The following is a 17,608-nucleotide window of genomic DNA, read 5'->3' on the forward strand; positions in this document are numbered from 1 at the left end:
ATGTAGAGTGCAGAGGGTTGTTTGCAACACGCTTACACATGGAGTAGAGCTGGTTTATTCTTCTGCCTTCTAGCACTCCGTACTTGGGGCTTGGGGATGGTTTGTGGACTCAGGGCTGGTCTTTTGTACGTGATCCAGTCCTGTAGCACCAAAACACCTTTCTGAGCAGTAGGTCCCAGAAATCTGATTAGTTGGTCCTAATATCAGACAGATATTATCACTTTGCAAGATAAATTCATGAAACTTCATAGGTGGGAAGATGATATCAAGTTTAAGTTTCAGAGATAACAAACGGGTCGGCTGATTATGAAATCTGTTCTACGGCTGTAGAAGAACAGCTTAAAAAAAACTAACATGTCTTCAAACAAATTGCATAACCTATTTATTTAATCTGCCGTAGAGAATTGCCTTTGCTCAGTTCCAACCAGAAGTGAAGAAAAGGGCTCAACATCCAGTCTTACATTTGATTTATAGGATCAAAGATAGAATCAAAGTCTGATGATTATGTTGAGTAGAGAGAAAATCTGTTCTAATGTCTAGATTCTGCGTCCCGAGACACAATCGAGCTTCAATCTTTCATATTCATGCCTGGGTGTGACTGAAAAGATAAGAGCTGTTTCACTGACCCATTATCATCATCATCATTGTGTTGCCACGAATAAACACAGAATTGTAGTTCTTTTGAGATTGAACTGACAGATAATTATGCTTAATATTGATCAGAATATAATCTGGAAAATGTAATTATGTGTAAGCTTAATTAAAAAGGATGGGAGTTTGAAAATATAATAGGGATTCTAACAACAGCCCTTCCAGTGAAGTGTAGAAACGGCGTGTGTGCACTCTGACTTTAAAAATCTATGATTTAATGAAAAAGTTGTATTGAGAAAATGATGATGTTTTATGTAAAAATGTGGAAAAAGTAAAAAAAAAATAGATTTTCTATATTATATTATATATTATATATCACAGTAAAAGGGTTAAGTAGATAAGTATAATTGATGTGATTTTATTATTATTGAGTGGCTTGTTTAATTCTGCTTTTGCTTTTCTCCTGCTCAATTGCTTTAATAAAACTTGCTGCAATTAAAGCCTTGATTGTGGACTTTCTCTTTTTGACATTACATTGTTTAACATTAGAGAAGGACTAGCAGAAGACTGACAATTTTTTAATTATCTCTGCAAAAAGAAGCATCACTTCTGATAAACAATTTAAAATGGTTGTGAATCTAAACCACTTACTATACTTGCCATGACAATCAGTTTCCCCACATGCAATGGATCTAGATCTCAGCAGATTTATTCACAAAACCATGTGGCCCCAGTGAAATGGCCAAAGACACATGTTAAACAAGCCCCTGTCTTGCTAAATAACTGAGGCCTAAAAAATAACAAACATTAAAAATGCCTTAGCACAGATCACTAGCTAATTACAGGCCAGTCTCCAACCTTCCTTTCATCTCATAAACTCTTGAAAGAGTAGTTGTCAAAGAGCTAACCAATCATCTGCAGAGGAATGGATTATTTCAGGTTCACTTCACACGATGTTTGAGTGAGAAAATAGATGAAGCTTTTCGGAAATGCTGTAGTGAAAGCTTCTTGGGGTCCATCTGTTAATTTTGTCTTTACTAATATCACCGCTCAACAGGAGGCCAAAATCACCCTCACACTCCCTGTGGCTGGTCCAACTTTACAAAAGGTAAAGAGATAAAGAGAACGTTATTTTCTCTTTATTTCAGAGTGTATTTTCACAAATATAATATAAGATAAGATAAGATAAGATAAGATAAGATAAGATAAGATAAGATATTAATAAATAAATAATAAATTCCAGGCTTTAAACTGTTTAACCACAGAAGAAAACACATTGGTTGGTTTCCAAAGTAGCAATTTGTGCAAACATCAGTTAAAAAATTTAGCCACAATGTGAGAATAAAGGCATAACTTACCTTTTGCAATGTGGGTTATTTATAGTGCAATGGTAAAAAATAAATAAATAAAAATTAATCACTGGTCACACCTAAAGCACAGCCTGAGCCAGTCTGGTTGTCTGATCTATGAGTGGTGAAAAAAATGTGCCTGTAAATCTGAAGGAGAAGGTGGATGCTGATGTAACACTGGTTGTTCTCTGGAAGTGACATTTGTCACTTTGATTCTGAGATAACGTTGTACAGTTCAAAAGGCTGATGAGCATCACCTATATTGTACACATAAAGCTACAACATGAAATACAGAAAAAAGTGTAGCATGATTACATCAGGATTAATCCAAATATTATCCAAGAATGCATCTTGTAATATGCATTATTTAAATTATATAATTATAGCATTTTTGTCATATATCTTTTGTGGTGACCCAAGCTGCTATCATCTCCTTCCTTCTTAAAATCAAACGTTAGGATCCCTGCCATTACATTTGTAACATTATTATATCCTGTGTTAGTTTTGTTTATATAGCACATCTTCCTTCATGTAAATTCGGTGTGCTTATCAAAAGACATAAAACCTTCAACTGTGTAGCTCTATGATGTCTCAGCTTTGTGCTGTTTTGTGGAAAGATCTTTTTTCTGTTTGTTTGTTTCGGAGCTTTTTTAACCATGTAGTTTAACCCTAAACATCTCACCATGTTTAGGATCAAGACTGTTCTTGGAGAGAAGGGTCATCAGATCAGACAGCTGATTGCTGAGGTTCAGAAGAGGTTTGGCTTCCCTGAAGGCAGTGTGGTGGTAGGAGACAAAACAAATCCTGAGAGAATTCATCCAGATGCTGTCTGCGCTGCGACCTCCTCGTTTGGCTAGCTAACACGGCTCTGAGCACCGAGGCTAGTGCCTGTTTCCATGTTTTCCATATTTTGAGATTCCAGGTTCAGGGTTTGTCATGTTTAAGTTTCCATGTTCTTTCTCTACCGTGTTTAGTAATTTAGTTTCTCCAAATTTAGTTATCACTAGTGTTGTCTTAGTTTCCTTCTGCCCTTTGTTTTGCATGTTTGGTATGTTTTTTTATTCAGCCACAATAAACGGCTTGCCTTTTGTTTAACGCTCAGGTGAGCCTGACCAGCCTCCTCCTTTGTCAGCTGGGGACTCAGCCGAGCCTGACCAGCCCCCTGCGGCTGGGAGGGCCAAAGGATATCGTCTCATCCAGCCACGTCTCAGGCAGAGGACTTCATGCCTTCGGGACCAGCCAAGCCCACGGCCTGCATGTCCGCCAACTGCCAAGCCATGCCGCCGGCTGCCACTGGCTAGGCCCGCAGCTGCCAAGCCATGCTGATGGCTGCCACCAGCGAAGCCCGCACCTACCAAGCAACGCCAAGGGTTGCCACTGGCCAAGCCCACACCTGCCAAGCCTCGCCACCGACACTGACCTCACAGTCGGCCCCCAGAACTGTTTTGCCAGTGCCTTCAACCTCCCGGTTAACCCCCTGAACTGTATTTGTTTTAGACCCTTGTGACTTTGTGGTCCAATTTTTGTTTTCTTATGGTCCATCTGCCTCATGAAGTTCAGTGTTAGGGGTGGGTTTAAAAAAATTTATTTTCCGATTCAATAAATTTTGGTTTGAATAATGCGATATTGATTCATTCAATCCTGAATCGATTTTTAAGTATAAATGTATTTTGCCAGAAACACCAGAATCTCTCTCGTATACATGCCGTTGGGTGCTGGTAGCCGACATTTCACAGATTCTGAAGCTGCACATTTAAAAAGCATCAACATGGATTCTCTCTTACTTTTGCATTCTTGCTTCCTCTACAATAAAAATCACACTTCCTGCACAGCTCTCTCTCTCAGTGAGCTTAAAGACCAGTTTCCCATCACAAATCTTAGTTTTCTGCATTATTCGCTTGCTTATTACGCACCAGTCTACCATTGTGTACAGTGTTGTCACCCAGTTTTTTTCTTGTTTCTTTTTTTTTTCCCAAAAATGACCTCCGACAAGAAAGACTAATTTTTGCTGTTAAAAAACAAAGAAATGTAAACTTTTTAAATTATGCCAAATTACAAAACTCCTAGCTGTGTCTGTAATAAAACCTGTGTAACTTTGCTTAACTTCAGCAACATCAGGTAATGTTCAGATGTTGATTGATGGTTTTCTTTAGTTTTTAAATCTACTGCAGAATATTTTAAAGGGAGTCATCTGCTATGAAAAATCAGGCCAGGAACATCTCCTTCATGTTTTTCTGTTTTTCTGTTTTATCCTCAGTTAATTTGACACAAAGACATCTGCTGTGATGCTTACACCTCTGATGAAGTCTCACAAGTGACAGCTTTGTTATTGTACAGAGATTTAAGTACATGTAATGATAAATGGTCTGAATTATAATATTTCTGACTGAGTCACAATTGAATTTAATCTAATCAGGGATTGAATCACATTAGGACCATGTGAATAGGAATCAAATCGGTTACAGAAATCAATGACCTTGATTCTTCTGAATCCTTAGCCATATTCAGTGTGTTTAGTTCTTAGTTTAGTTCCTTTATATATCTCTGCTTAAAATTAAATCAACAAACCCTTCTTGTTTGTGGGAAATTGCTTTGGTAATAAATGTGCAAATTCATGCCCATCGCATCTGCTCAAAGAACTACATTTCCGTAAGCATGCCAGGGATCTGATGTCACCGAAGCCAGCCTTTCGCTATAAATGAATTTCCGCGTATTCCCGGGGTCCTTTCCTGTCTACGGCCCATTGGAAGATGGCGGTGCAAATCTCCAAGAAGACGAAGGTTAGCCCCCGTTTTATCTTTGTTGTACTCACAAACATGTCGTAATTTCTTTTAAAATTCTGCACGGTGGATGAGGTATGAACATTTTGTGGTTGTCCCGGTATCAGATGTGCTGCCCGGGTTGAATCCTGAGCGGATTATTCCAGATGCCGTCTGCGCTGCGACCTCCTCGTTTGGCTAGCTAACACGGCTCTGAGCACCGAGGCTAGTGCCTGTTTCCATGTTTTCCATATTTTTAGATTCCAGGTTCAGGGTTTGTCATGTTTAAGTTTCCATGTTCTTTCTCTACCGTGTTTAGTAATTTAGTTTCTCCAAATTTAGTTATCACTAGTGTTGTCTTAGTTTCCTTCTGCCCTTTGTTTTGCATGTTTGGTATGTTTTTTTATTCAGCCACAATAAACGGCTTGCCTTTTGTTTAACGCTCAGGTGAGCCTGACCAGCCTCCTCCTTTGTCAGCTGGGGACTCAGCCGAGCCTGACCAGCCCCCTGCGGCTGGGAGGGCCAAAGGATATCGTCTCATCCAGCCACGTCTCAGGCAGAGGACTTCATGCCTTCGGGACCAGCCAAGCCCACGGCCTGCATGTCCGCCAACTGCCAAGCCATGCCACCGGCTGCCACTGGCTAGGCCCGCAGCTGCCAAGCCATGCTGATGGCTGCCACCAGCGAAGCCCGCACCTACCAAGCAACGCCAAGGGTTGCCACTGGCCAAGCCCACACCTGCCAAGCCTCGCCACTGACACTGACCTCACAGTCGGCCCCCAGAACTGTTTTGCCAGTGCCTTCAACCTCCCGGTTAACCCCCCTGAACTGTATTTGTTTTAGACCCTTGTGACTTTGTGGTCCAATTTTTGTTTTTCTTATGGTCCATCTGCCTCATGAAGTTCAGTGTTAGGGGTCGCATGACAGCCACGGGAAGCCGACGGGTAAAGAGATCGTTGTTTTTTTTTTATCGGATTACGTCGTTGAAGAGAAATTTTTTAAGCCATGTTTCCGAAGTAAGAGCCGACGGATGGTCTGGATATACCAAATATAACGTCTCAGAACACTCCAGCTCACATGTTAGTCTGCTCCAAGCATTCCCACAAAGGTCAGAGTTTTTTAGTAGTTAATACGTCATTTTTCTTAACATAATTGGTGATATAGGTTACAAGCAAGTCTGGCGCTGAACAGAAATTGTCGCGCTATGCTCCTTTATTTATTGTGCATAAATAGTAAATTGTCCTGACACAATATTGTGTTTCGCTTCTGTTATTACCATGGTACATTGACAAAAACATATACTTTTATTCACAGGATAAAACAGTTGTTTTGTATCACTTATTGTCCATTGCGATTACAACATACAATATTATTGTCACTGCTACATTTCTGTAATGCTACTGTAACCGGTTTCTGCTTCATCCCGCTGCAACAGTTCGGCCCAAACAGACTCCTCGACTCTGCGTTGTGTAGTGTTTTTAAAAAGACAAGGAGTCTCTGATCGATCGTTGCCACTTTATTTCCTGAATGGAAACAACGGTGTATTATCAGTGCACAGGCTCGCCACACACCACTCCGCACAGCACACTACGGCAGAACATCTCATTAGCATTCCGCTTTAGCATACAGTTTCACACATTACAGTTTTTTACAGACGCTAGGACACATTTCTCAATACTTAGGTCACTTTTGCAAAACTCTTCACACAATTCTCCTAACTGACCCTCAGCTTGGCAAAGCAGTTCATTCCACATTCAAAATGCACTACAACTACCAAAACACTTCATTCAGGTCTCAAATAAAAACATTCCTCCAGAACACTAGCAAAGGTTGACAGCCGACAAACACACTTTGTCACCCACAAAACAATGACCTAAAAAACACTAACAACATGTAGCATTACACAGTGTTTTCCTGTGTAAAACAAGGACACATCTCTGTTTATAATTTCAATATATGTTACTGGAATGAATCAGACATCATGTATTTATGTTTATGTATTTTTATTTTTTTGCACTAAGTAATCCCAAAATACAAGAATTCGTATACACACCATCCACTGATACACATACAATAGTAATGCTAATCTACTCGGTCTTCTCCATTTGGCCACAGGTTCTCATCCACATCACATCTTATGTCATCTTGGGCAACACACCTAGGAAAGAATCTTCTGGCATGCCAGAATTGAAGGAGTTGAAAAATTGAAGGAGTAATAACTGTGTAGATGTTCATCCACAATGAGAATCAGCTGTGGCTGGTTAAACTGCATTGTTAGATTTAAAATATGTTTCAGTAAAATATTGCCGTTGGATTTTGCTGTCTTTTCAAGTTTTGCATTGTGTTATTGTTTTGACCATGAGTTTAACAGTTTTGAAAACAGTATGTAAGCACATGCAAAATGTCCTGTCCGTACAAAGGTTTTTGGCAGTTGTTGTGTCTGAGTGAGAAGATGATTCATGTAATTTGAGAGATGTAGTCATTGAATGCATTTTGTGCCAAAACAATGATAACTGGTCCTCAGTTTAGCCCACATAGACTTCTGTTGTGCTCACTGTGTGAGGAGTTTTGCAAACGTGACCTAAGTATTGAGAAATGTGTCCTAGCGTCTGTAAAAAACTGTAATAAACAAATGAAAAGTACATAAAACTGGTGTTGGACATGTGTCCACTAAGCACTTATTACACTCGGTGCTCGTCAGCTAATCAAACATGTTTTATGTGTCTGTACTACTTAGCTATATTGTGTGCGGAACAATACAACTCACCTCTCGTATGGCTACGGCAGACTGGCAGCGATTACTGCAGCCAGCCTCACCTAACCAGCCACACTGAGAGCGGGGGGGGCGCTGTTTCCCCATTACACTGATATTTGTGGCAAGTGGAATAATACCACAAACACTGTTACACTACCAGAAATTATTTCCACTACTAATTAATTACCGTTGAGCTCAAAGGTCCTATTAATAAACTGTTAATGAATGTGTATTTATGAAGACGATTTGTGAGACTGGTAAACTTATGATACGTACAATAGTCTTTCGTCCTACACGGTGCATTTCAAGGTCCTGCACCCATCCGTCGGTAAACTGTACCTGGGCTTGTTGCAGTGACCTGAAGTTACTAAACTTCATGAGTGTATGCACTCACTCCAAGAACCGTGTAATTATAAATCTGAGCGTGGTGAAAGTTGGCAGCACACTGACGTCTTTTGTCCACTCTGTGTGCTCGTAAGGGTCTGACCCTTTCACTCCTTTGATTTTTTCCTCGTATCTTTTCTTTGTCTTTTCGTCGAGTCTGTCTTTGTACGGACCGGCATTGTTCTCCTTTTGTTTTGTACATTCCTTTTTTGTGCGGCAAAGAAAAAAAAAGAAGGTATTGGAACCGGAGAATGAACGTTTTGCGGTGCTGCAAATGCTTGCATTTGATGCGGTACTTGGATTGTTTTGCCACGAGTTCCCGGCATGCAATGCGCGAAAATCACGTGATTGCTAAACAAGGGGGAGGGTGCATCCAGCCTCCTCGGCTGTAATTGGTCCAGCCCAGAGTCGATCATGACCAATTGGCCAATCCAACACCTTTCATTATATATACCCTTCCTAAAAAAAAAAAAAAAATATCCATCGGCCCATAAAAACAAAAAATCGCCAGCGGCCCACCGGGCAAATGCCCGGTATGCCCGATGGCCAGTCCAGCTATGGTTAGGGGTGGGTTTAAAAAAATTTATTTTCCGATTCAATAAATTTTGGTTTGAATAATGCGATATTGATTCATTCAATCCTGAATCGATTTTTAAGTATAAATGTATTTTGCCAGAAACACCAGAATCTCTCTCGTATACATGCCGTTGGGTGCTGGTAGCCGACGTTTCACAGATTCTGAAGCTGCACATTTAAAAAGCATCATCATGGATTCTCTCTTACTTTTGCATTCTTGCTTCCTCTACAATAAAAATCACACTTCCTGCACAGCTCTCTCTCTCAGTGAGCTTAAAGACCAGTTTCCCATCACAAATCTTAGTTTTCTGCATTATTCGCTTGCTTATTACGCACCAGTCTACCATTGTGTACAGTGTTGTCACCCAGTTTTTTTCTTGTTTCTTTTTTTTTTTTCCCAAAAATGACCTCTGACAAGAAAGACTAATTTTTGCTGTTAAAAAACAAAGAAATGTAAACTTTTTAAATTATGCCAAATTACAAAACTCCTAGCTGTGTCTGTAATAAAACCTGTGTAACTTTGCTTAACTTCAGCAACATCAGGTAATGTTCAGATGTTGATTGATGGTTTTCTTTAGTTTTTAAATCTACTGCAGAATATTTTAAAGGGAGTCATCTGCTATGAAAAATCAGGCCAGGAACATCTCCTTCATGTTTTTCTGTTTTTCTGTTTTATCCTCAGTTAATTTGACACAAAGACATCTGCTGTGATGCTTACACCTCAGTTGGTGTCTGAGTCAGTGCAGCCTGTAGATGCTTGCAGAAAGTCTGCTTGGTGCTGGATGTTTGAGCGTGTGACATAAACATAAAGCTGACCTGCTCTCTCTCTCTGCAGTTCGTCGCAGACGGTATTAAAGGGGCTGAGCTAAAAGAGTTCCTGACTCATGAGCTTTCTAAGGATGGTCATGCCGGTGTGGAGGTGCGTGTGACTTTAATCGGGACTGAGATCATCATCCTGGCCACAAGGTGAGCAGTCGGCTAGGTTGCCAAAAAGTAACAACTCAGAATTAAAGAAGTTGTTACATCTCCAGAAGATCGGATTGAGTGTTTAGAAACTAAACAAATATGGAAGCTTAAAATGAGTCTCTGCTGTAAAGTGGATATGCCATTACTTTGGCAGGGCGAGTATGCATGTAAACACTGTTGGTCCATTTGTAAGACACAGAGTGTGTGTTAACAGTGGTCTGTGCATTTGTTATTTTTGGCCATTTTTAAAGACAAACATATTTTAAGCTTGACAAAAGAGAGCATACATTAAAGGGCATCATAGAAATCAGTCCTGATCATTTCCCTTTGATGCCAATGTTAGTTTAAGAGCGTAGCTCTATGTTGTCTCAGCTTTGTGTCTGTGTGGAAAGATTAAAAATATTTTGTCTTTTTTTTTTATAACCATGTAGTTTAAGCCTAACCGTCTCACCATCTTTAGGATGAAGACTGTTCTTGGAGACAAGGGTAGTCGGATCAGACAGCTGATCGCTGAGGTCAAGAGGAGGTTCCCCGAAGACAGCGTGGTGGTAGGAAACAAAAACATACAAATAATTCGTATTTTAAGCTCACGTGGCCGCCCTCGCTGGCCTCGCTGCCGGCCTTTATAAGTGTTCCATCAGTGCCGTCGACCCGATTTATATCGCCGTGTAAATTCCTTTGGTAATAAAAATAGGAAACACACAAACTCAGGCTCATCACATCTGCTCAAAGAACTACATTTCCCTGAGCATGCCAGGGACGGACCGTCATCGGAAGTCAGCTTTTAGCTATAAATCCATTTCCGCATCCTGTGCGGGTCCTTTCCTGTCTACGGCCCATTGGAAGATGGCGGTGCAAATCTCCAAGAAGAGGAAGGTTAGCCCCCGTTTTACTCACAAACACGTTGCATTTGTTTAAAAATGGACTCACGCTGGATTTGATATGGTCGTTTGGTGGCCGTCCTGGTATCAGATGTGCCCGCTTGGGTTGAATCCTGAGCGGATGAATCCAGATGCTGTCTGCGCTGTGATCTCCTCATTTGGCTAACTAACATGGCTCTGAGCACCGAGGCCGGGCACAGTTACACACTGGTTGAAGTGTCTGACTTAAACACGACTTTAATGCCCGCTTTAAATCCTAATATGCGAAAAGACTTAGCTGAACTCTCATTTAAAGGTTGTTTGTGTCTGAGTCCAGGTTTTCGGAGGTGTTAGCTTCGCAGCCGTATTAATATAGAGCCAGAGACACAAACTGCCTCCTTAATGCTACTAATTCACTGAGAAATGTGGTTAATGAGACGTATGTACAGTTAGAACTGTTCGGGTTAAATGTGGAGTCAGCACGGGGTTCATTTTAGTGAATCGTTCAAGGACATTAATTTTGAATTGGGAGGAATTTCACAGTAAAGCATGCGACATGTGGCAGCCTGCGTTTAAGCACTGAAGCCAGGCAAGCTGAAGTAAGCGGATGATACAAATACAGCCTGTTTAAAAACTGCAGCGCGATGAGATTCTGCTCGTTTTGTCTTCAGCACTCACTCTGAATGTGACTGTGCTCTCTGTAGAAGTGAATCCTGCTGTGGTTTGAATGCCATCATGGGTAGTTAGGAACTTCAAATTATCCTTTACATGTTTTAAATAAGTGTGAGCAGTGTGTTAGCTTCAAGTAAGCCTGCTTTTAAAGGGTCAAACCCATTCATTCATTTTCTGTAGCTGTATTTTATTATCTGTGTGGTTTCGGGGCCACAGCAGATGCATCAGTGTTGTACCTGTTGCAGCACTTGAAGGATGCATTGGCAGTTGGTGTGTGAGTGTGCAGCCTGTAGATGCTGGCAGAAAGTCTGCTTGGTGCTGGATGTTTGAGTGTTTCATAAACATAAAGCTTAACTGTTCTCTGTCCACAGTTCGTCGCAGACGGTATCTTCAAGGCCGAGCTGAATGAGTTCCTGACTCGTGAGCTTGCCGAGGATGGTTACTCCGGTGTGGAGGTGCGCGTGACTCCAACCAGGACTGAGATCATCATCCTGGCCACAAGGTGAGCAGTCGGCTAGTAGGAACCCAGTGAGTAAAGTGCAAAGGCTTCTGATTTTAAATGGTCAGGTGTCCCTCCAGTGATGAGATGGAGCAGGACTCAGTCTGGCTCTGCTGGTCGCTGGTTCTGATCCACGGCTAGGTTGCTTGCCCATCGCCCCTTTTTCATTAGTAGCTACTCGGGTCGACTCGCCACCGATCGACTTGTATGCTTGCTTGCTGTCATAGCAATGCCTCTCAATGTAGCACAACGCAATTAATGTCACATGAACGCTACAGCAAAGGTGGATGTTGAAGCGAATCTATACCTGCTGCTCGGTCTGTTGCATCTCGTTGCACTCGTGGGAACACAGTTGTTTTTGTAGCCATTTCTTTCGTTCCCAAGTTTAAAAAACAAGACGCTCTGATGCTTCAGTTGACGCTATTGATTAGCCAATTGGTGGCACGCAGTCAGAGGACGTCACATTTTAGTACCTGTTTGGAACCCCGGCCGAGTAGGTACTAAAAAAGTAACAGGTACTATGAACCTAATGGAAAACCCTGCAAACTGCTAATGGGAAAGGGGTGATGAGTCCCAATCCAAGAAGTTGTTACCGCTCCAGAAGATTTTGAGTTTAGAAACTAAACAAGTATAGAAGCTTAAAATGAGTCTCTACTGTAAAGTGGATATGCCATTACTTTGGCAGTGCGCATATGCATGTAAACACTGTTGGTCCATTTGTAAGACACAGTGTGTTAACAGTGGTCTGAGCATTTGCTATTTTTGGCCATTTTTAAAGACAAACATATTTTAAGCTCGAGAAAATAAAAGCTTACATTAAAAGACATCCTAGAAGTCAGTCCTGATCATTTCCTTTTAATAATGCAAATGTTGGTTTTTAAATAGGCATTAAGATCACTGGTAAAATTACATCCAGTGTTAGTTTTGTTTATATAGCTCATCTTCCTTCCATGTAAACTCGGTGTGCTTATCTAAAGAGATAACTACTTCAGCTGTGTAGCTCTATGTTGTCTCAGCTTTGTGCCGGTGTTTGTAAAGATCTAGGTTTTGTTTTGTTATTTTTACCCATGTGGTTTAACTCTAATCATCTCACCATCTTTAGGACCCAGAATGTTCTTGGAGAGAAGGGTCGTCGGATCAGAGAGCTGACCGCTGTGGTCCAGAAGAGGTTTGGCTTCCCCGAGGGCAGCGTGGAGGTAGGAAACCAAGAAATAAGACTAAGAAGTGTTTTAAGCTCACTGTCGGATGTATTTTAGTATTAAATAATCCCTCAGTGGAGACATATCGGAACAAATATCTAAAGGTTTGGGGGGGAGGGGGGTGAAATTGCTGGTTTGCCACAAAAATGTAAACATATGGAATTTGAAATTATTTTTTTAAGTCCTTTTTTTTTTTTGGTTTAAAATATTAATACTTTGCCAACAGCACTTGACAATAATATCATCCTAGTAGGAACCCAGTGAGTAAAGTGCAAAGGCTTCTGATTTTAAACGGTCAGGTGATGAGAAGGAGCAGGACTCGTCCTAACATTTACTACTTTAGTTCAAATCTTTATTCCTAAAACTTTCAAGTAATAAAAAGCAACAGACTACAAAAACATATTTGTAACTCATAAAGTAACTTAAAGTTTCTTATTATTGTTATTATTTATATTAATTATAGAATAAAATGGAACAGAACAGCCTTTTATTGTCATTGGTCATGTACAGTGAAATTGTGGATGCTGCACCAACTGTGGAGGAATAAAAATATAAATAAATTAATAAAAAATATAATTAGTGTCACTGCTGCAGATTTCACCTGCTCTGCCTTTATAATGTGAGGGAGTGGACCTGTCTACCTCCTGAAGTTTGGTGTGTTTTGTTCTGATTTATATTTCCATGATTGAAGATGAACACATAAATAAATCTGGTGGTTTTTGGAAAATTGCTTTGGTAATGAACATAATGAACCCGCAAAATCATGCTCGTCGCATCTGCTCAGAGAACTACGTTTCCGTGACCATGCCAGGGACAGACCGTCACCGGCAACCAGCTATATCTATAAATCCATTTCCGCATCCTCTGCTGGTCCTTTCCTGTCTAAGGCCTGTTGGAAGATGGCGGTGCAAATCTGAAAGAAGGTCAGCACTGTTTTATCCCCGTTTTACTCACAAACATGTGGAAGCCTTTAAAAATGGGCTCACACTGGATGGGGTGTAATTTGTGCCTGTCTGGGTTCAATACTGAGCGGATGAGTCCGGATCCTGTCTGTGCTGCGACTGCTTCATTTGGCAGGCTAACATGGCTCTGAGCAGCGAGGCTGGTGCCTCTTTCCATGTTTTCCATATTTCCAGGTTGTTGATTGTCACGTCTAGGTTTCCATGTTCTTTGTCTTCCGCGTGTAGTAATTTAGTTCCGCCCAGTTTAGTTATCATCAGTATTGTCTTAGTTTCCTTCTTCCTTTTGTTTTGAGTGCTTGGTACGTTTTTTTTATTCAGTCACAATAAGCGACGCGTCTTTTGTCTAACACACCACGCCTTCAAGTGTCTGCATTTGGACCCACACCAAGCACCAGCCTTCCCAGCTGTGACAGTGACCTGACCATGATGACCCAGCAGCATTTCTTTGACAATATTTTTGAATTTGGCATTCGACCAAGGATTCTTGGACTATTGACTAAAGGAGACAGAATACGTTGTCATGGCCATGATCTCCACTTCCCCGCCAGCTGGAGACCCAGCCGAGCCCTCCCAGCTCCCTGCGACTTCCATGCCACTAGGTCCAGCCACGTCTCAGCGAGAGGACTTCGCGACATCTGGCCCTGCCAAGCCACGCCACCATCGCTGACCTTGTGGTCGGCCCCCAGATTGTTTTGCCAGTTACATCGACCTCCGGGTTGACCCCCTGAATTGTATTTATTTTGCAGTCTTGTGCTCGTTTTTTGAAAATGAATATCTGCTCAAAGAACTACATTTCCATGAGCATGCCAGGGACGGTCCGTCACCGGAACCCAGCCTTTCGCTATAAATGCGTAAGACTAATCGGTGTTTTAAGCTCACTGTTGGATGGTTTTTAGTACGGAAAGTAATTCGTCAGTGGTGAGGTGTATCTGAACAAATGTTTGAAGGTTTCAGAGTTTGAAAAATAAATGCATTTGGCTGCAAAAATGTAAAAATATGGAATTTTAAACTGTTTAGAGGTCGTTTGTTTACAATATTAACACTTTGCCAACAGCAGTTTACAGTAATCTCATCCTGGTAGGAAACCCAGTGAGTAAAGTGCAAAGGCTTCTGATGTTAGACAGTCAGATTTCCCTTCAGTGATGATACGATGACGAGACGGAGCAGGACTCGGTCTCGCTCTGCTGGTCGCTGGTTCAGATCCACGTTCTGTGGTTCTGCTCCAGCACCTCAGAGCAGGAAGTCCTTTCCATGTGAAGACACAGAGGCATTTGTCTGAGAAGGGTCGAGGCATCAGGACTGTGCTGCAGACGGTGCAGGAAACCTGCAGTCCATCGTTACACGTGCTGGTTTGATCCCGGTGTTTGTCTGTAATACTGAAATGTCCTTCCTCTTTCTTTTAGCTGTATGCTGAGAAAGTTGCCACTCGTGGTCTGTGTGCCATCGCTCAGGCTGAGTCTCTGCGCTACAAACTGCTGGGAGGCCTGGCTGTGCGCAGGTGAGCTGGATTTCTTTAATTTAACTAAATAATTTTTGTTACAAATTTCATCAGACTGGTGTGATTTAAACAGTTAATGACTCCACAGGGTTAACTTCCACCTTAGAAATGTTTTCTGCCATTGAGTAATAAGTAATGTACGTTTACACATAAGCTCTTTACATCAACACAATCTTGTGAATGAATGAATGAATATTAACTTTAGTTTCACCATTATAATTGTCTTTTTGTAATGTGTTTTGTCCTTTAACACAAAGATAATTTATTAAACGTTTCTTAACGTTATGCGTCCTAACATGACATCTTAAGCTCTAACTATATCTCTGCACACAGTTTAATGTTTGGATGTTTTTCTCAAGTCAATTATTTATGAGTGTATTCTGCTCGTGGCACATCTCTTAGTATGTTGGACCCGACCCAAAGTATGAAATTTGATCGTAATCTAGAAGAGTAAACATTAAAAATGCTGACAGAGGTTAAATTATGGTCAGTAGGAAACACCCTGTCATAAAAAACCTCATGTGTACTTTGAGGGTGAAGCCTGTGTTCTGTGTGTCAGCTTCTGTCCCTTCGGTGATGATACGATGACGAGTCGGAACAGGACTCATCCTGGTTCTGCTGGTCGCTGGTTCAGAATCACGTTCTGTGGTTCTGCTCCGGTTCCTCAGAGCAGGGGGTCCTTTCCAGGTGAAGACATTGAGGCATTTGTCTGAGAAGGGTCAAAGCACGCTTTAATGAAGCTCACTGATGAAGGAGGCGTCTCCTCCTCATGGCATGTTTTACCGATTTAAAACCTGAAGACCTCCAGCTGAACCCACCATGTAGAAAATTGATGTTTTTTATGAAGTCGACCAACCAGAATCATTTCAGTCACAGTGAAAGTTTCCTGAGAGAATCTTGCAGTACTTTGGATCCACTGATCGATTAGCCGCTAACACTGTTTTATCACTCTGCTTTTTCAGGGCTTGCTATGGCGTTCTGAGGTTCATCATGGAGAGTGGCGCCAAGGGCTGCGAAGTCGTCGTGTCCGGCAAGCTGAGGGGTCAGAGGGCCAAGTCCATGAAGTTTGTGGACGGTCTGATGATCCACAGCGGAGACCCCGTCAACTACTACGTCGACACAGCCGTCCGCCACGTCCTGCTGAGGCAGGGTGAGTGCAGCTCGGCCACATGCAGCCAAATCAAACTGCCATCGCGTTGTTTTGGTGGCACTGATGTGTTTATTTAATACTCTCAGGTGTGCTGGGCATCAAGGTGAAGATCATGCTGCCCTGGGACCCCAGCGGTAAGATCGGCCCCAAGAAGCCCCTGCCCGACCACGTCAGCATTGTGGAGCCCAAGGAGGAGACCCTGCCCACCACACCAATGTCTGAGCAGAAGGGGGCCAAGCCAGAGGTGCCCGTCATGCCCCAGGGAGCACCTGTACCCACTGCATAAGAGGGTAAGAGACAGGGTTTTATTTGACTGCTGCAGGGCCTTCACAAGGCTGTATACTAATGATAGATCCTGTCCTGCTGCTAACCTAAGAGAGAAAACACAAAAAATAAATTAGTTTTTTAGTTCTTCTGCAGTAAAATTGGAGGTTCCTGTGAATTCTGATAAGTAGATATGTTCTGTTTGCTACAGTGGAGCTTCAACAGGTTTAAATTATGACATTTTAGCCATTCGGGTACGTTCGGGTGACACTGTTGCTGTCCTGATAATATATCGCAAAATAATCTGGATCCAGTGATTTAACACAGACTGTGGTGTTGGACGGTCTCACACGGCTCCCTTCGGTGATGATACGATGACGAGTCGGAACAGGACTCATTCTGGTTCTGCTGGTCGCTGGTTCAGAATCACGTTCTGTGGTTCTGCTCCGGTTCCTCAGAGCAGGGGGTTCTTTTCAGTTGAAGACATCGAGGCATTTGTCTGAGAAGGGTTTCAGCTCACAAAAAAGAACCGTGACACTTACAGGACACCAAAAACAGTCTTTTAGGAACTCACAGAAACTGAGGTCAACAATTTGAGCTCAGGATTCAGTTTACTGATTTCTGAAACTGGGTTTAATTCTCTTTTTTTTTCTCTTTGCAGGTTTTCAGTCGTCGCACCAGATGGAAGCAAGGCCCTTTGATTTTTGTGTACAAAAACAATAAAATTTGGAAAATACACTTAAAACAATAAGTGGATTTATTTAACTGCCTGTAGGTTTCATGTGGAGTGGGAAAACTGAGGGAAAAGTTTACAATTTTCCCAACCAGCTCATCTTCAAAACATGCCAAAGTGCTCAGAAGATTATGAGCCGACCTCTTAAACACAATGTAATGGTTTTTTCCTGGTGTGTGGGAGCAGCAGGTTTATTTCACAGCAGAATGCAGAGTCACTGCTGAAGTATGAAACCAGTGTTGGGCATAAAGAAAGTATATGGTAGAGAAAAGTCAAAGTAATGTCCCCGTGGAGGACACAGGATGTGAAATCTAATATTCTATTCAAAATAGTGAAAATCTAAAAGTTGCTATGGCGCCCCCTGGTGGGTGGAAGCTGGAATTTACACGTA

The 17,608-nt window shown here is 41.8% G+C and overlaps 1 protein-coding gene and 3 non-coding genes across 4 annotated transcripts; all 4 read left to right on the forward strand.

The window, feature by feature from the left end:
* Positions 1 to 10,174: 10,174 nt before the first annotated feature.
* Positions 10,175 to 17,229, forward strand: rps3 (ribosomal protein S3). Its single transcript, XM_026192415.1, has 7 exons — positions 10,175 to 10,256; positions 11,284 to 11,414; positions 12,514 to 12,607; positions 14,976 to 15,070; positions 16,033 to 16,220; positions 16,307 to 16,510; positions 17,146 to 17,229. Exons 1-6 carry the CDS (start codon positions 10,227 to 10,229, stop codon positions 16,504 to 16,506), a joined length of 738 nt encoding a protein of 245 aa, XP_026048200.1. The 5' UTR covers positions 10,175 to 10,226; the 3' UTR covers positions 16,507 to 16,510; positions 17,146 to 17,229.
* Positions 14,707 to 14,856, forward strand: LOC113037069 (small nucleolar RNA SNORD15). Its single transcript, XR_003274568.1, has one exon. It is a non-coding gene; the product is annotated as a small nucleolar RNA SNORD15 (small nucleolar RNA).
* On the forward strand, positions 15,639 to 15,788 carry LOC113037068 (small nucleolar RNA SNORD15). Its single transcript, XR_003274567.1, has one exon. It is a non-coding gene; the product is annotated as a small nucleolar RNA SNORD15 (small nucleolar RNA).
* Positions 16,843 to 16,992, forward strand: LOC113037067 (small nucleolar RNA SNORD15). The gene has a single exon (XR_003274566.1). It is a non-coding gene; the product is annotated as a small nucleolar RNA SNORD15 (small nucleolar RNA).
* Positions 17,230 to 17,608: the final 379 nt, after the last annotated feature.

This window comes from Astatotilapia calliptera, chromosome 14 (assembly GCF_900246225.1).
Source record: "Astatotilapia calliptera chromosome 14, fAstCal1.2, whole genome shotgun sequence".
Taxonomy (NCBI): domain Eukaryota; kingdom Metazoa; phylum Chordata; class Actinopteri; order Cichliformes; family Cichlidae; genus Astatotilapia; species Astatotilapia calliptera.

Coding starts and splice junctions, on each gene's coding strand:
- rps3 (XM_026192415.1), top strand. CDS start 10,227: ATGGCGGTGCAAATCTCCAAGAAGAGGAAG. Junction 12,608..14,975: donor TCCCCGAGGGCAGCGTGGAG/GTAGGAAACCAA, acceptor TCTTTCTTTTAG/CTGTATGCTGAGAAAGTTGC. Junction 16,221..16,306: donor CCACGTCCTGCTGAGGCAGG/GTGAGTGCAGCT, acceptor TAATACTCTCAG/GTGTGCTGGGCATCAAGGTG.